Raw genomic sequence first — 22121 nt, 5'->3', positions numbered from 1 at the left:
ATGACCAATTAAGAAGATTCTAAAGTGAGTAGTAGGTAATTCACTAGATAATGATGTCAAGTATACATGGGAGGTAAAGAAGTAATTACAATCCATTTTATGATTATTCCCATCGCTTCGCGGAGCCTATCTCAGAACTAGATTTGGGTTACCAAAGTCCCCCTGAAGTGTGTTGTCCATGGAAGATTAAAGTAAGGTCCTCAGAGGCATCACTTGGTGTATATATTAGTTGGGAGGAGTAATGAGTGATGGCGCTGCAATTGTTGATATGACAAGCATATTTTCCTTCATTATTTACTTTTCTTTATGCTTCTAAACTTATACAACACGAAGCTTCTAAACTTACACAACACGAAGCTTCTAAACTTACACAACACGAAGCTTCTAAACTGATACAACACGAAGCTTCGTAACTTTACACAACATGAAGCTTCTAAACTTACACAACACGAAGCTTCTAAACTTATACAACACGAAGCTTCGTAACTTTACACATGAAGCTTCTAAACTTACACAACATAAAGCTTCTTAGCTTCTGTGGTATTTAAGAGATGTGTGTATGGGAATTTGCTCTTTACAATTGGAAAATATACAAATAATTGTAACTAAGTGTTACGATTTGTTACACTGGCAAATATAATGAAGTAACACTTTCAATTCTATAGTTAAGATTGCATACAATCTGAAAATTATGATTTCACCATCATCGCAACAAGGATCCCATGCATTATTCAATTTCAAATAAAGTGTGAATATAGATGGCTCATGCTTGACTTACTATTATAAAATACTAGTTATTTGGTCATTTCCATAATGGGAACAGACTATGTGACTGGATTCTCCACATACAGATGTGTAAGTGTGTGTGTGTGTGTGTGCTATTCTACAAATGAATTCGTGTATTCATAATGAAGAAAAATGTATGGTAAAATAAGGGTAATTATAATCACCAATATAGTTATGTAAAGGAGCTTTTTTTCACTTAACAGAAATCACTTATTTTGGTTTTAATGACACAGATACTGTTGAAATGGTTCATGCTGCGAATGAAATTATAGAGCACTCTACCAGTTCCCTTTCAGTAGTACTAGAGCTATGATAGAAATTATAGAGCACTACCAGTTCTCATTGAGTAATACTAACGCTATGATAGAAATTATAGAGCACTCTACCAGTTCTCTTTGAGTAATACTAACGCTATGATAGAAATTATAGAGCACTCTACCAGTTCTCTTTCAGTAATACTAGAGCTATGATAGAAATTATAGAGCACTTTAACCGTTCTCCTTGACTAATACTGGAGCTATGATTGAAATTATAGAGCACTTTAACTGTTCTCTTTGACTAATACTGGAGCTATGATTGAAATTATAGAGCACTTTAACTGTTCTCTTTGAGTAATACCAGAGCTATGACGGAAGTTATAGAGCACTTTAACTGTTCTCTTTGAGTAATACCTGAGCAATGACGGAAGTTATAGAGCACTTTAACCGTTCTCTTTGAGTAATCCTAGAGCTGGGCAATAGATGACGCCGTAGTCGAATAAGTTTCAGTGGAGCGTCTTACCTACATTCCTCGATGATGTCATCAGTGTTGTTGTTACCATGAGAGAAGGAGGATGTTGTAGGTGATGGTAAGGTATATCTTGGAAGGTGTTGTGATGGTAAGATATATCTTGGAAGGTGTTGTGATGGTAAGGTATATCTTGGAAGGTGTTGTGATGGTAAGATATATCTTGGAAGGTGTTGTGATGGCAAGATATATCTTGGAAGGTGTTGTGATGGTAAAAAAGGAAGGTGTTGTGATGGCAAGATATATCTTGGAAGGTGTTGTGATGGTCAAAAAGGAAGGTGTTGTGATGGTAAGATAAACATGTGCGTAAGATAATCAAGGAACTCTTGTCATTAACAACAGCAAATACCAATTCTTCCTGACAACATTTTTGAATTTTTTTTTTTTGGTTCTAGGTGAAAAAAAAAAAAGCTAAGACCATGCTTGGCTGCTGTTCTCCAGGCAATTGTTGAGAGGTGACCTCGCCTGCACTGCACCATACTGGCCACCAACCAACCACTCACCTGATCATGTGAACTGCACTACTAGGTCTGTCCTGCCATCTTCGATTATCATTACTAATAAGGTAAAAAAGTCTATTGTAAAAGTATCAGAGATCATTGGAAATGCATATATCAGTGGACACTTGCATATATCCTCTTTTCGATGATATGGTCGAAATTTAAGAGATATCATTGTTTCTTCCAGCCAATCATGCGGTCTCCTGCATCTTATTACATTGGTGTATTTCTGCTAAAAAAAAAAAAAAAAAACTGCGGGTAAGGAAGTTATGTGTGATTTTCCTTGAATCTGTTGATTTCCTCCTCCTTCACCTGGTTGAACTTTAACGCAACGTTTTCCCAGCGCTTCATATCCCTCCCCACCTTTTTTTTTTTTTTTTAGGCGTATATTTCTCTGTGCGGTTGACACGGCCTTGGCAGATACAAAGAACGAATACGCCCACTGTAATGTCCTTCCATAACGTAATATAACTTGATTTTAACTTACAGGAAAGAAAATCCCGATGGGGTTCAACGTAACAGTTGCATGGCCGGATTTATACCAGGGCGCAGTTGCTTAGAGGCCTCCACAGAAAACTGTTTTGAAGAAATAGATTTTATTGGTGTTGAAGGAACAATGTAACGTCACCATATCTTGTGGTGAGTTATCATCACACTGCTTATTATTAACCAATTCGAAATTATCCATTTTTGTACGTTTTTTGTTTTTGTTTTTGGTAACTTTGATTTATAGCATATTCCTTTCATTCTCTGTTTCAGATGAACACGAATAAAATGTCGCAGATATATTATCAATCCATGACAGACATTCTGAAACAGAATTATACGATGTATTTTTTTTTTTTTTATTTTGTAGGTCGTGTTGTGCGTTGATGTCTCAATTGTAGTGGAGAGGTAGGAGTAATAACTATTAAGGCAGGATGACCGGACAGTCACTGCATAGGGGCCTCCACAGCCTTAAATCCGGCCGAGTCATTTTCGTAAAAGACAACGTTCAAAATCACGCAACGCCAGTGTAAATCACTTAGTGTAAGTAGACCATTGATTTGCATTTCCTTTAAATCCATGCCACATCTGTTGGACCCTTTTAGTGGAATTTATACATAATTATTATGTTACGGGACGTCCAAGTATGTGGTTGCACCTTACAGGTTTTATAGGTTCATGTACAGCTTTGTAAGGTAAATTATTTATCCAGACATATGAAGCTTAAATGTAAAAACAGGAAGAAGTGTCAGTGTGGGAATCAGATGCAACCACACATTTGGATGCACCCGTTAATGTTATCTGTCTATATAGATCATGGTACAATCATGTAAAGTTAAACATATGTGTATATGACACCATTACGTTGTAATATCATATGTTACTATCATTGTGCTGAGTAAGGCTCATTTTAGAGGTACTTTCGTTAAAAGGTACACTCTTTCATGATCATGTTATATTGTCATGATGCGTAATGTTACTATAATTCAATGTGATGTGCAGTTACAAGGTACTGGTATTGTATAGAATTGTGTATCTGTTGCAGTGTGTGGAATGTTGCTATCTGCTGAATAATTCTGATGAGACAAGATTTTTTTTTTTCGTAAGGTGTACATAATGTCAAAGTATTCGATAATTCAAATTTTGGTGAGCGCACCACCATTTATCTTACATATTTTGCTTTAAATGCCCGCTGATCAACCAGATGTATGACCCAAAATCATAACACATTGTCATTTGAAATATGCCAGGACCATCCCACCGTTAGGAGCGCTGCATGCCATGGAGATCTAACAAAATGTTTAACTGAATTTAGTAGAGTGTCGCTTTTGCATTTACTTTTGAGGTCTTTCGTATAGATATTTATCATACCTAACAGAAGGTAGTTGGTCTTCGAGTTTTGTTCATATCTGGTGGCAGTACTAACCAGCTCGATAGCTTATTATTCTCGTATAAAGTGAGTTTGGTAGAGTTAGGTTGGTTAGATAACACGTTAGGAGTGACAGAAGACCGACATGCCTCTAATGGAGTGATGATTCTAAAACCATGAAGCAATTACGTGTCCCTACCACTGTAATTACATTTCTTTCCACAACTGTGATGTGTCCGTCTGTCTTTTCGTATTAAAAGAATGTTAGATCCATAAGGTTTGTCGAATGATGTTAAGGGAAATGGATTTATTGAGTTCATTGTTTTTAGCAATCAAAGTTTTCCCCGGCAGCTATTCCCATATAACACTTGGTTGTGTGAAAGATCGGCGGTGTGTGTTTTCGCAATCTGTCCACCAGCACTAGGGAGGCGTTAAGTACAAATATATGGTCAGTTTCTGGACTTGCAACAATGTAACAATGTAAGTATAACTATCGCAAAGAGAATATAGTTCATATTTGACATGATACGCAGCGATAATCGTATTATGGAAAGTTACATCATGAGTGTTGTTTTGCTACACTGCCATCGCAAATGCTGATATGTGCTGGACAAAAGTTTTCGGCCATGTTACCTCTGTAACATGTATATGTGTAGTAACTATTATCTAACTGATCCATTCCTTTGTGTGGTGTATATGATAACTGTGACGTGATCGGTGATAACACCCAGCCCCGTTACCGGATGCGTGAAGATATAAACACATCAGTTGTTAGATACTAGCTAGGCTGTATCCAGGCATGGGTTCTTTTCTGTGGAAGGTTCAACGTCCTCTCTACCCACAGGTTATTAAAGAAAATATTGCATTCCGGACGATGTCATGTATCAGATGGGTGCCACGATCGTAACTTGGCCAGCTTGCGTAACTTGGCCAGCTTGCGGGATTTTGAAAGTGTTTGTTTTAATAATTGCGATACTTGACCAACATAACCATCCTAATCATCATAATATGTGCTGTTGCTTTAATTATATTTAGGTACTTTTTTTAGTGATAGCTATAAATTGAATAAAAACACGAAAACACTCGACCCAATATAAGAATGTAAGCTAACCTAGTAAAGGTAAGATGAGAGTTCAGATTTGATTTTGATGATTTTGCTGGTCAGACTATCAGCCATCGCTGTTACGGAGCGATAGCAGTCAGTGATGCAGAGAAATAGCAGACGAAATTTCCGTCTGGTATCCTAGTTTCCATACTAAACAGGAGACTTCAGTAGAATGTTTCCTTTTGCGGTATTCCTCGCGTCTTGAAGGCAGTGACAGGATACTGTGAGTTCAGATGAAGCTGATATATATATATATATATATATATATATATATATATATATATATATATATATATATATATATATATAAAGTAACGTTGTAAGGAGCATTATTGAGAGAGATTTTCACGGCATCATCGAGTGGCATTTTCCCTGAGGAAAATGAATGATTTAGGGGAAAGACGAAGTGACAATCCTTGCCACAGTTTGAATGAGAGCAGCTATTGCTTTTGGACTGACCCGTGCGTTTTATTTGTCATTCCAGAGCCATAGCCTTGTAGCCATAAGAATGCAAGATCTTGCTTATTGTTGTTTTGGTTATTGGGCTTTTGGCTTATCGACCGCAATGGTTATCAACGTCGAAGTATCTTGAAAGCCTTCAGGTGTTCAAGATAATTCTGAGACCAAACATACTCTGACTTGATTACTTATTTTGACTTGATTACTTATTTTTTGCTTTTCCGAGGACTAGCGGTGTCCATCCTACAAAAAACGCAAGCGATTTCTGGCTGACTCGCCGTATCAAAAGATTTCAGTCGCCCCCTCGTGATTTTGGTTTAATGCTCACGGGATCTTTCCCTGAAATGCCCTCAAAATGATTACAGCGATGTTTCGATTTATTTTCAAGGAATGCCCGTAGAATGTAAGTTACGCCACTTGAGTAGGTGGGAATCAAGTACTTCCCTGTACAGTCGTATCCAGGAGATCTGCAGGTGGAGTGGGTCATTGTCATGACGGCTGACACCAAAATATCAAAGGCATTGCGTAGGAAAACTCCATATTGATCATTACAATATTAGATTGATGTGAGCCGTCTGTAAGTATAGATAATACGTGTTTTGGTCAGAGTAACGGATCATTCCTAAACCAAATCAACTGAGGATAATGAGGTAACATACCACAAATACTGCGATTTGATCACGGAATGTTTGGAGTTTTAAAATTTTCGGTTGACTGAGTGATCAACTTAACAGTCCTTATCTAATAACTACGTTGTTCCATGAGGAACCAAGCTCCTATGCCTTGCGTTAAAGATTTTGGGTGATAGAAGGTAACAGATTACCTTTTGATAGCTTTGTTCTTTTTTTTTCCGAAAAAAACGGCATTATAGAAATAGTTTCTGAGCCACAGTGAAAATATTTTATTACATTACCAGATGATGCTTGTGTGTGTTACCGAATTATTACATTACCAGATGATGCTTGTGTGCTATCACCGAACGTAAATAAAGGATATTAAAGTTAAATCAAACCTCAGTTGGTGTGTCCAGAGGGAGCGTCTCCTGTGTTGGTGGCGGGGGTTCTCTGCCTGCTGGCGGGTCCTGGTCTGGCCTGCTGCAAGCTCCTGCCGCCACCCACCCTCCGGTGGGCCGTGTTGGTGATGGTGTGGTGTGGGTCACCCACCGGCCGGCCGTGTTGGTGATGGTGTGGTGTGTGGTGACTGCCTCCGCTCCTGCTCGTCTCACCAACTTTAGATGGCCATCTTAAAAAAGAATCTCCCATATGATAAGTATCGCTGGTCACTTCGAACATTCCTGTCAGGTTTGTGATAAAACAAAGTTGTCGGGTAAGGAGTGGATCTGGAGAGAGCAGAAATTTATCATACAAAAAAATCATTTGATGAAGACTTTCCATGGATGTCTTTCGTAGCACTTGCTCGATTTATCTGTAATATTTAAGTTGTATTATTGGAATACTGACGCCATATTGTACATAGACATATCAAACCAGCGAAACGTCTGCATCATAACCCATGATAATACAGTCATGTTATTTGAATCTAGTTTGAAAAAAATAGGGATTTAAACTTTTTATGGTGTTTTGATTCTTCATTTGGAGGTATATATGAAATTCAGGACATAGGACCATATTTCAGTAATGAACTGTTTCGTTGTAAGATCAACATCTATACCTAATTTGCATGAATATAAGCAACCTTCGACGTAATTCGGATACAGCTGTTTATGTCGGCTAGGCTGCGTATGTTTAACGTACATTTTTGATATGGGTCAAACTTACCATGTGGAGTTGGACGGCGTCCCGAAGAGAATGTCTTTTGTGGTCAATACCAGACACAGGTGCACGCCTTTTTGTATTTAATGAAGGATTATTGAAGTTCGGGTTTTACATATTTTTGAAAAAGGCCTTTGGCTCCGGTTTGTGATCGATTGCATTTGACTTTTAAAATTGGGAGATATTTTTTCATGTTGGATAACAGAGGGAGGACATTATGATGGTTTATGTGTTGGTGTAGCATCGTGTACGTGCAGAGATTACCCAAAGCTTTTTCGAAAGAATCCAGCGCCCAGCACTTGCTAAACTTTCACACCCAGGAAGTTTGGCGTGCTTGGGGGCAGGGGCATGCAGTGCACTAATACTGTATAGGGTTTACAGAAATATATATAATCAGTGCCATTATTCAAACCTTTCACATAAGTACAGTACACGTTCTTGCTTAGGTATGTCTGTCATTGAAGATAATTATATCCACATTATTTGAACCATTTGAAAGCTTGGACTCATAATGTTAGATGAATTCTCCGACATATTTAATGGTCAAGTATTCAAGCTAGACTTGCTTGATTAGACTCATGATGAGGCTTGTATTGTAGTACACATTTGACTTCTAATAATTTAATGAAATCAATCACTGAAGAGGCCAGTTGGAGTGATCAGAAAACAAAGTAATATTAATAACATCACTTTATTAATGACCCTTCAATATACAATACATACAATACTTCATCAATATTTACATGGGGCATACACTCAAACATCTGCCGCTGTGCAGTGAACTAGACATTAACTATAAGTTTATCGGTGTGAAAAATTACATCTATCCTGACAACACTGTACACAGAGTGTCTGGCAAGCCTTATGGACGTTGCCGTCTATCCTGTGACCTAGCGAACTAACCCTAGATGATGCGGGCATCTGGCTCCTCCTTGCTGGTCAAGACTTGTGATATATAATATATATACATGCATTTCACATACACCCTTAGTTCATTGATCATCTTTCACAAGTGGTGAGTGGGACTTGTGAGTATCTCCTCCTTCAGAGTGAGTGGGGAGGGTTAGTTTGGTGATGGGCCCCTCGTGGAGAGGTGGGCACAACCCTGAACGTGTGGAGGAAAAGCTAATTAGTTTCATGGAGGGAATCGTGGATGGAGGAAGTTGTCCATGGGAGAATGGCGGATGGAGTAGCAGGAAGAGATGAGGAAATGTAGAAGGAGCTAAGCGAAAAGCACCTTCAAGGCTCACTAAGGAAAGTGAGCGACTGAAACAAAGTAGAAATGAAAATGATAATCATAACTCGGGACGACCGAGCACTGTGCATGGGGCAGGTGAGGCGAGGAAGGAATATGACAAATCAAGACTTGGCAGTAAAGAATAATGACAGGATATTTCAGGTTAGTCTTCGTAATAAAGGCATTATATACAGAACTGTATCAAGACAGAAATATGCTTCGGTACCATGAGTTCTCAGAATCATAGGAATATGCTTCGGTACCATGAGTTCTCAGAATCATTGTAGCATTTTGTATTTTGAAATTTAAAGAAGACAGGGTTTGGGAAGAGTGAATCGGTAGTGTGGTAGGACGCGAAGGGGTCGGAGCTGAGTCATGGGTGTGCTGCACATGTCGGGAAATGGCTGCCTGTCAACGCACGTGAGAGGCGGCGGCTGCACGACCTGCATGGCTGCTGGTGAGAGCTGGTTGCTGTGTGGCGCTCACTCTGGCCCTCTTACTATGGCTCTCTCTGCCTGCCTCCGTCTCCTGCCACGCCCTCAGTGCCTCCTGCTGGACCCACCCTCGTTATGACTGTGACTTGTAGGGCGGAGAGGGGTCGGTGAAGAGCGGCTGCTGCAGTTTGCTACTCCTCGGGGTGCTGGGGTTGTGGCTCTGTGGGGGGAGGCGGGGAAAGCCTGCCGAGGTGGGCAGGGCAGCCTCCGCCCCCAAGCTGGTGCCTGTGTCAAAGGCGACGGAGGAGGGCAGGTGTGGCAGGTGGGCTCCGGGCTGGTTGAGGTAGGTCACCACGCGCCGCAGCTCCTCGATGGCATTAGACTGCATCAAGATAAAGTTCTTGGCCAAGAGGAGCGTGGCGATCTTAGAGAGCTTCCTGACGGAGGGAGAGTGGGCGTAGGGGATCACAGCTCGCAGCTCGTCCAGTGCGTCGTTGAGGTCGTGCATTCGTCGCCGCTCCCGTGCATTAATAGACAGTCTCACTTGTTTCTGCTGACGAAGCTTCTTGTTCGGGAGCGTTCCCGTGTGGCCAGCTGGGCCTCGCGAGGCTTCCTCGTCGCTGCACGAGCCGCCCGTGCCTTCGTCGCGGTGGTCCCGCTCTTCCTTCACGGGGGGCGAGCCGCGCCCGCTGGCCGGGTCCTGGTTCTCTATGTTTCCGCTCATGGTGTGGTCCAGGGGCTGGAGGCTGGGCAGGTCCCGCTGGAGGACGCCGCCTTCGTCCTGCGCCGCGGCCGCCACGCCCATATCCCGCGGCAGGTCCCGCGCCACCATCTGGCTCCGGTTCAGACCTAAGAGGTCGCTACGCAGGAGCTGCATGGAGTCGCGGGCGGCCGTGTGATCGTCCCTGCTGGGGGCGTGGTGGGCGTCCCGGGGGTAGTAAGGTGCGGGCGTGTGCGGCTCGTGATCGGGGCGGCGGGCGGGGGCCAGCGGCGGGGCGGGGCGCATGTCGCCACCCATCAGGTGCTGCACGCCCAACATGGCCGGGTAGGGGAAGGCGCTCATCATGTCTGCCGACAACAACACCCTGGTTAATGCCTGTCTACACCTGTCACACCTGTACACCTGCACCACCACACCTGTACACCTGCACCAACACACCTGTACATCTGCACCACCACACCTGAACACCTGCACCACCACACCTGTCATACATGTACACCTGCACCACCACACCTGTACACCTGCACCACCACACCTGTACACCTGCACCACCACACCTGTCACACATGTACACCTGCACCACCACATGTCACATGTATACCTGCACCACCACACCTGTCTCATATACACCTGCAGCACCACACCTGTCACATGTACACCTGCACCACCCCACATGTGCATCTGCACCACCACACCTGTCACATGTACACCTGCACACCACATGTCACATGTACACCAGCACCACCACAACTGTCTCATACACCTGCACCACCACACCTGTCTCATATACACCTACACCACCACACCTGTCACATGTACACCTGCACCATCACACCTGTCACATGTACACCTGCACCACCACATGTCATCCAACATCTGTTGTACACCTGCACCATCACACCTGTCACCCGACACAACCCCTTACATAAATACGTGTGCCGCCACACACCTACACCCCGAGACCTTGGCATCACTTCCCACTATCCAGCGCCACAACACACACACACACACACACACACACACACACAGGCACAAACCACGCACCTGCACAGTAACACAGTGACTTCAGGAGAGGAGAACGGGAAGTTGAGCTGAAGTACAGACCAGTTTCTCTGAAGTGTGGGGTTGTAACTTACTGGAAAAAGGAAATCAGAAAACAAGTGGATGACTGTAAGGTACAAACTACATGAAAGATAATAACACGGATTTAGGGAAGATTCCTGTGTGACAGAACCTTTTAGATTTCTACGAGAGAGTGAGCTCCGTTTTTGCAGAAAACAGAAAGTTGGGTGGAGTGTGTGAAAGCATTTGACACTGTATGCGTGGGAACCTGGTAATGCAACAGGATCGCGAAGCGGGAATAAAGGATTGGAACACCTTCGGTGGTTTGAAGATGACCGTGTAGTGCAGGGGTCCGCAACCTTTGTGAACTTGTTGGCCACTGTACTAGCAGGTAACTAGTGATAGGCCGCGACTGCCGCACGTGGTAATCAAATGTAACATTGGACCAAGATTACTTCAGTGGATTATGACAAGAAACGAGCAGTCAGGAAATGCTGAACTGTATTATACATTCACGTCTGCAGAACAAAAATTGAACCAGTACAATCTGCAACAGTTTAATAACGTCGTCTTTTCTGAAAACCAAATAAAGTTTGATAAACAAAGGCCAGTAGAAAGCAAGACACTCATAATACCGGAAGATAATGCACTCAAAACCATTCGTCTTTTTCACCACGTCTTTATCTCACTCGCTTATCTGTTTCTTGTTTACCCAGAATGCAGTTAATGAAGAAATTGATCACCGTCTCATGCTTGCTGGTCACACATCACATATTTGTTCGTCTACGTCCCGGCCGCATATATTATTCGTATATATATATATATATATATATATATATATATATATATATATATATATATATATATATATATATATATATATATATATATATTCTTGGCCGCATGCGGCTGAAAAAATGATGTTAACGGAACCCTGCCTTTATGAAATAGATCAAAAGACGCATGACAATTTTCTTGAAGTGAGGTGACATGGAGCGTTCGGCAGGGTTCAGTCTTCTTGATATATGTAATTGTCAGAAGAATTGAATTCCGAACCAAACGCGTTTGCATGGTGCTGCTAAAGTCATGAGGGTAAGTAGGGAGTGAGGTGGATTGCTTTACCCTATAATGGGACTTAAACAAACTTGAATGTTGGTTGCATATATGGTAGATGAAGTTCAGCAAGAGTCGGTGCAAAGGATGGGACGCACTGACATAAGCCGGCGCAATGATCAGTGTCTAGCAGAAAGTAAGCTCCGGGAATATGTGTGTGAGGGAGGCTTGGGAGACGACGCTGTATTTATAACCTGTCGCTAGAACCTTGCCTCAGAAGAATAGTAGAGCAGACAAGCTGTCCCCTGACAATTATTAGAATTACATCCATGTGCATGATTAAGGAAATATTCGGCAAGCTGTTCCAATCATATGTTGGGCCAAAACTAGAATATGCTTCTCAGGTTTGGTTACCGCGTCGAAAGATGCGCGAAGAACTAACAGAGAAGGTCCCAGAGGAGGGCAGCAAGCAAACACGATAGCGGAATTAAGGGAGCTGTGTTCCAGTGAGTTGTTAGAAGCCACGAATTTGTCCATCATGGAAGAGAGAAGTGAAAAGAGTGACATACCTTGAAATTAAAGGAGAAACTTGTAAGAAGAGATGTAAAGATTTTTATGGTACAACAGTGGATGAATGGATTAGAGTTTATGATGAGACGATGAATACGGACAACATAAGTGTATAAGTTGTATGATAGTGTAAATTTAGTGGTTGGTGCCCCGATGATAGTGTATTTTCAGTAGTACCCCGCGCGTGCTGCACAAAAACTGAATTGCATCATCATCACATCAGTAACAGCATACTCTGAACCACTGGGTCAGCATTATACACGGGCAGTATAATACCCACACACACACACACACACACACACACCTGAATTGTCACATATAGTTTCACAGATGGTTAGGTAGGTAGCAGGCTTGCACAAGCGTAGGTCGGAGAGAGCGACCCGTTCACTGGCAGCTATTTGGAGAGTGTATCTTTGTTTGTCACTGACAGAGAGAAATGAATTGAATTTTCTTTGCAATTGCACCACCACAACACACCTGCCACATCACCAGACATCATTATATCCAATCTCTTTCGCACCACAGCAGCATCTTCACACTACAACATGTTCTACATATTTTAACCATAGAAAGTAAGTGAAGACGAGGCAACACTGAGCGAACTCTGGTGGCGTGTGCAACCCTCACTCAGGCTTGGGTATCCCTGAGTACGCTACCTGACCGACGCTCTGACCAAAGGCTGGGCTATCGTACCCATGGATCGTACTTAATGGTAAAGAACTCGATAAATGATAACAGGGCTTATTGTAAGATAAGTATGTGACAAAATTATTGAAAATGACGTAGGTGGGTCAGTGTTGGCGTTCCTTGCGCGACCATATCCCAGGATTCAGTCATTTTTTCCATAGAAGAAATGTTGCAAAATGTCGACTATCCAACGAAATCTGTCTTGATGTGCGGAACCATTCATCCACCCAACACCAGTTTCATTGTCCAGCTGCAGCAGACGCCAGGGGAACAATTGCCAACTTCTCTGTTTCTGTTAGTGATGTTCCCAGACGATGAATTTCATTGACATAATTATCTTTCTTAAAGTCAATTAACAGTGCCACAGCGTGCGTTTATCATGGTTCATGATTATTCTCAATTTAGTGCAGATTCATGACCATTTAATTATTGATCTAATTGTTATGAATCTGGGTCATTGCAACAACTTTCCCTCTTTGGGAAAAGTTGATAAATTTAGTAATAAAGTAGCGCAAGGAATGTAAACACTTGCCCCCGTGGGTTAGGTAGCGCCATACTCTGAGATCTGCTCCATCCGATCTTGGGCTCAGGTAATGAGAAGGGTACAACATTTCACTGACCGTTGCCTAACTTGCTCAACCCACAATACTTAACCGAAGTTAATTCGACTGGTTAACCTACTAGCGATGCTTAACCTAATCTTCCTTAGCCCAACAGTGTTTAAACTCACTAAGGCGAGGTTCGGGAGATGAAAGCAATAACTTACCATAGTTAGGCTCAGGAACGTCTGAACGTTAACTAGGCTAGGCTCAGAAAAGTCCTAATGTAGGGTAGGCTACTAAGCTAGGCTCAGGAAATTCCTAATATAGCTTAGGATCAGGAAATTTCCTAATGTAGGGTAGGCTAGGCTCAGGAAATTCCTAATGTAGGATAGGCTATGTTCAAGAAGCGACAGTTCACCGTAACTTAACCTATCCTAGGTTACTCTGTGGTCTTGTATGTTTGACGTGAGGGATAACCTGTCTTACCTTGTATGGGAGGGTGAAGGTCTGCAGGAATAAGGAAAAGTCTTTTTCTCTTAGTTGGTATAGCCATGTGTAGATGCGAATTGTTAGGCTACTGTGAGGGATACGATGTTGGTGTAGGTAGAAACTGATTAAGATGCCAAGTGACCAATATCCATCTCCTGTATTAGCACCACCACTACACACCTGCACAGTGATTATATAGTGTCTGTACCAGCATGACCACTACACACGTGCATCAACGCTAACACACACCTGTTTCAAGTATCACCACTGCACAAGCACCGCCACTACACACCTGCACCATTACACACCACCACCACTACACACCTGTAGAAGCATCGCCACTACACACTTGCACCATTACACACCACCGCCACTACACATCTGCACCATTACACACCTGTACAAGTACCGCCACTACATACCTGTAAAGCACCGCCACTAGACACCTGCACCATTACACCACCTTACACACCTGTGCAAGCACCACCAATACATATCTGCACCATTACACTACCAATACACACCTGCACGAGCACCGCCACTTACCTGCACCACTACCACTACACACCTGTACGAGCACCGCCACTTACCTGCCCCATTACACACTACCACCACACACCTGTACGAGCACCGCCACTTACCTGCCCCATTACACACTACCACCACACACCTGTACGAGCACCGCCACTTACCTGCACCATTACACATTACCACCACACACCTGTACGATCACCGCCACTTACCTGCACCATTACACACTACCACCACACACCTGTACGAGCAACGCCACTGCACCGCTGTCCCACCATCACATCTGTACAAGCGCTGCCACAATATACCTGCACCATCACACTACTGCCCCATACCAGCAACACTGCCATCACAACCACATACTCGTACTACCACACACCATAATGTTCCAGAGAAGTCCTCAGTAAATGGAGTATAATTCTACATTCTACTTAATCTACAGACATCATCTTTCTCCTCACTTTTCCCCAACAAATTAATAGTAAAACTCACCATTACAAGAAATGGCACTGCAAAGCTGTACGTGTATATAAAGTGTAAATATATATATATATATATATATATATATATATATATATATATATATATATATATATATATATATATATATATATATATATATATTTGATAGCGTCAGAAAGGTATGTTCTTAATTGTAGTGTAAATGTCACCAGAGTTTCGACCTCGCTGTTCATATTCTCACTGTTAGCGTCGCCGCCACAGTGACAGTTGTTGCACCACACACCAGCCTTACGACATACCTGCACCGTAGCACACCTGCGTTAGCTTGCACATATATAGCTAAACAACTGCGCTACGACACGCCCGCATCTCCCACTTGATACCTACTTTGACCCCACACATGAGCATTCCATACACCTTCCATTCCGTTCACCTGCGTGGCAGCCACATATATACAATGTAGCAATATACCTTTATCATCAGACCTGACCTACCACACACCTAATCACTAGAATTTCTTGTGGTTTACGCACCCACACCACACATCTGCACCACCACACTGTGGCTAAGGGAGAAAGAATACTTCCCACGTATTCCCTGCGTGTCGTAGAAGACGACTAAAAGGGGTGGGAGCGGGGGGCCTGGAAATCCTCCCCTCTCATTTTACTTTTCCAAAATATTCATACTTGCTCGCTTTCATTCATTTTCGGCACCACCCCGTCCCAAAGCAAACAGCATCCCCACCCCCTGCAACAGCGAGGTAGCGCCATTAAACAAGAGGAAATGCCACATCGGTTCACACTCAAGTCTCCAGCTGTCATGTGCGATGCACCGAAACCACAGCTCCCTATCCAAATCCAGGCCCCACAGACCTTTCCATGGTTTACCCCAGACGTTTCACATGCCCTGGTTTAGGTCAGTGACGAAACGTCGACCCCAGTATACCGCATCGTTCCAATTCACTCTATTCCTTGAAAGCCTTCTCCTGCTACATGTTCAAGGCCCCGACCGCTTAAAAGCTTTTTCACTCCATCATTCCACCTCTCATTTGGTCTCCCGCTTCTCCTTGTTCCCTCCACTTCTGACATATATCCTCTTTGTCAACCTTTCTTAACTCATTCTCTCCATGTGTCCAAACCATCTCAACACACCCTCTTCTCTCGTAACCACACTCTCTTTATTACCACACATCTCTCTTACCGTATCATTACTTACTCGATCAAACCACCTTATACTGCATACTGTCCTCAAACAATTAATTTCCAAAACATCTACCCTCCTCCGTACACCCTTATCTATAGCCCATGCCCCGCAACCATATAATATTGTTGGAATTACTCTTTCAACATACCCATTTTCGCTCTTCGAGATAACGTTCTCTCTTTCCAAACATTCTTCATCGCTCCCAGAACCGCCCCCTTCCCCACCATATGACTCGCTTCCTCTTCCATGGTTCCGTTCGCTGCCGAGTCCACTTCCAAATATTATATATATATATATATATATATATATATATATATATATATATATATATATATATATATATATATATATATCTTGCATCATAACGCCTGCATTACCATCTTACATCTGCATCCACACACCTGCATCAGGAATCGCGTGCACCAAACACCTGCCTCAAAGCGACACACTTTCATCACCCCATCCTAGTGCCAACAGTCACGTTCTCCGACACACCTGACTCAAAACAACCACGCACTCGCAAATCGTAGGTGCCACATACCTGCACTTCAGCCGCATATATGTACGACATCACCGTCCACCGTCGGTGCACCAAACTTGCATTACTGTCATACACCTGCATCGAGGCACACTTGCACAACAATCAAACACCTGACCCTGCACACACCTGCAGTGTTGCACACTTGCACTATCACACACCTGCATCCATACATGTGCAGCGATGCACAACACCACATGTATGTAAATTTAACTTATAAACCTGCAACACTACACACCTGCTTGACCAGACCTCTCTGAATGACGCACCTTCCATAAAACTGACCACTACCAACGACCCGGCACACCTGTACCCCCATACACCTGTGATATCATATATATTAATAATGCATCTTCATCAGTGTACATTTGCACCTCGACTTACCTGTACTACACTCACAGGAAAACATCTGTAACCCCCCCCTCCACACACACACACCTTCCGTACTACAATGTATTACACCAATTCACGTCATTCAAGCCTCTATCTTCACTACGCGAGTGCATTTATACACCCGCCATGCCTCACACAGGACCGTCACACCCCTGCGCCACAGTACACCTGCACCACGACACATGTGTACTGCTACACCTGCATTGGAGCCACACATTATGATCTGTACTCCTGTAATGCCACTTGCTCATATATATATATATATATATATATATATATATATATATATATATATATATATATATATATATATATATAGTCTCGTACATCTGTTATTGTTATACACGTGCACCACATTCAGATTGATGTACGTCATACACCTGCATAGCCACATATTTTTACGCTTACGTAACTGTTATGTAAACCTTTGTTAACATCTACTTACACCCCTGTGTATAGCCGCACACCTGCACCCTCGTACATAGCTGGACACCTGCATCACTCTGCACACCTGCACCCTCGTATATAGCTGAACACCTGCATCACTCTGTATAGCTACACACCAGCACCATTGTGTATAGCTACACACCCGCACCATTGTGTATAGCTACACACCGCACCATTGTGTATAGCTACACACCCGCACCATTGTGTATAGCTACACACCCGCACCATTGTGTATAGCTACGCACCCGCACCATTGTGTATAGCTGCGCACCTTCACCACCATTTTCCTTCCATCACCACATATACCGTCATCCCCCACCCTCCAGGGTGGAGTACTGTTCCCATGCCTCACGTGGGTCGTCCTCCACTTGCCTGAGTCATCCCCAGGGTGGAGTGTCAGAAGCCTTCCTTCATACTGCCTCTCCCACCATCACTACTCTTCATCCTCCCTCTCCCTCCACTGCCATCGTGCCTCCTTCTCTGTTCTCCTGATATTATCTATATGTGTGTGTGTGTGTGTGTGTGTGTGTGTCCCGGCTTCTATGACGTCGCCCCCGGCGGCACGCGTCCATCTGCTGCTTCCCAGAGCTTGTGTGTGGGGACCAGCCACACGAGGATTGACCGTTGTACAGCGAGCCTGTGGTGTTCTCCTGCGCCTGTTGTTCTTTTCCCACTTCCTTTTATAACCCTTCCACCTTCACACGTCACGACCGCAAACGCTCAAAATAGATTTTTTTTTTCTTTTCTTTCTAAACTCTTACATGACCTCTGACCTGAGATGACCGTGATAGGGGCATGATCATTCCCTTGTATGGCATCACTATACACCTGCACTGCTACACCCACACACACACACACACACACACACTACTCACCTGTACCTCTCCCACACATGACCTTTCCCGCCTCCGTCTCCGGTACTCTCATCGTTGTACGTACAGTTGACCTCATCCTAAACCTTAACCAGTACACACATACCGCCACACACCTGCACTACATCCAAGACTGCGTGCCACATATCTGTAACACTATGGCAAACTCCGCGCTACTGAGCCGTACATCTGCACCTCCGCATATACCTGAACCAATTAACATCTGCAACTCCATACACTTACCTTTGACTCCCTCAGGTGTGTATAATGATAACGCATGTGCGTCACCAGCATCACACACCTGCACACCTCAGTCTTACACCAGTGCGCATTTGCACTGTCATCCGCCTGCACTACCCCATGTAGCCTTGCACTGCTGTACACCTGTTTTACCCAACACCTGCACTCCAATATATCTACACTTCCCGGAAGAGCTTGCCCGACCCCACATACTAGTTCGACGTGTCCCGCGTATGATGTAGCGCCAGGATCACACGAAGCGGCCTCATTTGCCCATCTCCACACACTAGATGCCATGTGTAATGCACTTACACCAGAGCACTCCTTTCCACAGCCAAGGCCTATAGAACTTGCCGTGGTTTTCCTGACCGCTTCGTACGCTCTAGTTCAGCTCGTTGATAGCACGCTGCCTCGTATACTACATCGCCCCAGTTCGCTGTATCCCATGCACGTATCGCACCCTCTTGCATGGTACAGGCCATGAACCCTCAACACATCTTGCACTCCATCCTTTCTTTTCCTCCTTGCTTCCCACTTTCTTCTTGTTGCCTCCACGTCTGACATTAATACCATCTTAGCCGCTCCTCTCCTTCTATACGTCCAAACCGTGTCAGCATACCCTCCTCAGCTGCCTCACACACACCTTCTGACTACCACACCTCTCTCTTAATCTGCCAGATACACCACTTCTTACTTCAACACCTCTCTCTTACTCTGCCAGACACACCACTTCTTACTTCAACACCTCACTCTTACTCTATCATCTCATACGATCAACCGATCTCACACCACATATTGTCTTCAGACATTTTATATCCAGCACACCCAACCTCTTCCGTACATTTTCATGTAGAGTCCTCACCTTCCATCCATATGACGCCGTCTCACCTCTTGTGCCATCAAACATATCCATCTTTGCCTTCACACACACAGTAACCTCACTTTGAACACTCTCCTCAATGCATCTAGGACTTTTGCCTCCTCGCTCACCTCACTTCAGCTTCCATGGTTCCGTCCGTTGCCATGTCCGCTCCCATGTATCTAAAACACTCCACTCGCTCCAGCTTCTCTCTGGTCAAACTCACGCACCACTCAAACTACCTTTCTCCCCTCCTACTGAACTTAATAACCTTGCTTTTATTCACAACACGTCACAGCTTTCTCCTTTCACATACTCGCCCAAACTCACTCGCACTGACCACCAGTGCTGTATCATCAGCAGACAGCAACTGACTCGCCTCCCAGGCCCCTCCATCCCCAAGCAGCCAGCAGATCTACGCCTCGCATTCACCTCCCTAATTACCCAGTCCATTAGCGAGTTAAACAACCACGGTGACACCACACACTCCTGTCCGAGACCCACCTTCACCAGAGACTACTCTCTAACCTCTCCACCCATTTGCATACACCTTCACCAGGGACTACTCGCTCTCCTTTCCACCCACTTGCATGCATACTTAATTCTCTTAATTAAAACCCTCACTGCTTCAAGTACCTTTCCCAGCACACATTGTACTCGTAACACCGTGTCATACGCTTGTTCCCATATCCGTAAATGCCACAGACAAATCCTTCTGTCTGGCAAAGGGTCGTAAGGCTGAGACTGTGTGGTAGCTAGAGGTTGTGTGGTATTCAGAGGATCATGTGGTAGAGGGGCCGTGTGGTAGATGACATGTGGTGGTAGGTAGAGGGTCGTTTGGCATGGGACACGGGGAAGGATGTGGACAGAGAGAAGTACTGGTACATGAGCAATGTTCTGTTGTAATATATAAATTATATGTATATATATATATATATATATATATATATATATATATATATATATATATATATATATATATATATATATATATAGAAGGTGGAAGTTGTAATGAGACAGATCATGTGTGTTCCACCTTGGTTTAATTTAATGTGAATTTTTGTAGGAATAATCTGTGGATACGGATGGGAGGAGCGAGCGTGGGAGTGTACAGGAGAGGCAGCAGGGGCGCGGCATGACAACACCCACACACACACACCCTCTCAGGTACGTGTAAACCTCGTAGAAGGCGCTGCAGATCAAGTCATGTATGTTTTCTTTTGGTCTCTGTATACAGTATGGTAAAGGGGCCCTCTCGGTAGGAGGAGTGACCCTGGTCTTCTCAAGGCGCCACCTGGACACTCCTTCGACTGCCCCACCACCACCACTGCCATGACTACTGACCCACAACACCACTGATACAGTCACGTCTTGGGTGACTCATGAGTTGCTGTGGAGGTCTCATGGTAGTGATGATGTGGGAGTCACACTGGGCGCCCATGGTCTGGGGTAGGGTCTGTGATCGTCCTACTGCTGGTCCTCTCCTGCCTCCTCCCACACATGTGTCTTCCCCGTGTCTTTGTTGACTATAATGACATCGTCACTGCCCTAACCCAACCCCCCCTCCCTCACTAACACATGCACAGGAAGCGAAAGCGGTCCAGGGGACTCTACAGACTTTACCTGCAGGTGTTTTGAGATGGCGTGTGTGGCAGCGGCGGCCTCGGTGTCTCTCACTCGCAGGGACCCGGCCGGGCCATTCACGGTCTACACGCCAGTGTTAGATTGTCCCGTGGCTGTGACACCATACACACACACACACACGCACACACACACACAGCTGTGATTGTCTGTCCTAGACGGCTGCCTCCCTGGGCCACCCTCTTGTCCAGCTCTCCGACAGTAGACGGCCTTGGGGCCCCCCACCTGTTACTGCCTCGGGTAATTAACAACTTAACTATGGTACACGACGTCACGTATCACTAGACATTTCTGTCGTGGGATCACAGTCTGTTGAGTGATGGACACCAATGATCGTTCGAGAGTCTGGTCGCGACGCCTTCCAATCTGTCGGCAACGACGAGCACCTCCCGAACACACAACCCTACTGTTTTTGTCTCGGGCCACCAATCACAGCCCGGCGGCGGGAAAGTAAGCGGCGATGGTGGATGTGTTTTGGACCAATGGGCGCTCGTACTGACAATTACGTCAGAGGGATCCACCCACCGGAATCGGCAGCGCCCACCGTGGTTGGCTCAGTATCGACCTGCTCCACCAATCGCAAGTCCGGGCGCCCGCAGGCAGCCAGTGCATCTGATATGACAGATGACACGGTATGCGTACTTCCAAAATTTACTTCCGTCATATTATCGCTCACAGACTCGTTCGCCATTCTCTGATTATGTCAGGGGTGTAAGATTTACAAGTATTTTACATCTCAATTCAGGAGCGGGTGAACATGCCGGAAATGATGAGTAATTGCAATAAAGTGGGCGAGGAAGTAAAGACTGGTGATGGCAGCAGCGGGCGCACGGGAATGTTAGGCTCCATAATTTGGTAGATGGACTGCGGTTTGTTG

General features: G+C 44.3%; 1 protein-coding gene and 1 long non-coding RNA gene across 4 annotated transcripts; one reads left to right on the top strand and one right to left on the bottom strand.

Annotated features, from left to right (window-relative positions):
• Positions 1 to 1487: 1487 nt before the first annotated feature.
• On the top strand, positions 1488 to 21186 carry LOC139750326 (uncharacterized). Its single transcript, XR_011713111.1, has 4 exons — positions 1488 to 2137; positions 2562 to 2711; positions 2929 to 3101; positions 20670 to 21186. It is a non-coding gene; the product is annotated as an uncharacterized lncRNA (long non-coding RNA).
• On the bottom strand, positions 7939 to 21635 carry Oli (Olig family). 3 transcript variants are annotated; one of them, XM_071665004.1, is made up of 2 exons: positions 21222 to 21635; positions 7939 to 10002 (listed from the first exon to the last, which is right to left on the bottom strand). In XM_071665004.1, exon 2 carries the CDS (start codon positions 9998 to 10000, stop codon positions 9068 to 9070), a length of 933 nt encoding a protein of 310 aa, XP_071521105.1. In that variant the 5' UTR covers positions 10001 to 10002; positions 21222 to 21635; the 3' UTR covers positions 7939 to 9067. The 3 variants fall into 3 exon arrangements, with proteins under 3 accessions (XP_071521105.1, XP_071521103.1, XP_071521104.1); XM_071665002.1 differs by having other exon boundaries at positions 21227 to 21635; XM_071665003.1 differs by lacking the exon at positions 21222 to 21635 and adding an exon at positions 10124 to 10221 and having other exon boundaries at positions 7939 to 10079.
• Positions 21636 to 22121: the final 486 nt, after the last annotated feature.

The sequence above is a fragment of the Panulirus ornatus genome, chromosome 9 (assembly GCF_036320965.1).
Source record: "Panulirus ornatus isolate Po-2019 chromosome 9, ASM3632096v1, whole genome shotgun sequence".
Taxonomy (NCBI): Eukaryota; Metazoa; Arthropoda; class Malacostraca; order Decapoda; family Palinuridae; genus Panulirus; species Panulirus ornatus.
Note: the sequence above shows the minus strand (reverse complement) of the source record. Positions and strands in the feature narration are given on the sequence as shown.

Excerpts from the sequence above, each read along its gene's own strand:
- Oli (XM_071665004.1), bottom strand. The coding sequence starts at position 10,000 with ATGATGAGCGCCTTCCCCTACCCGGCCATGTTGGGCGTGCAGCACCTG.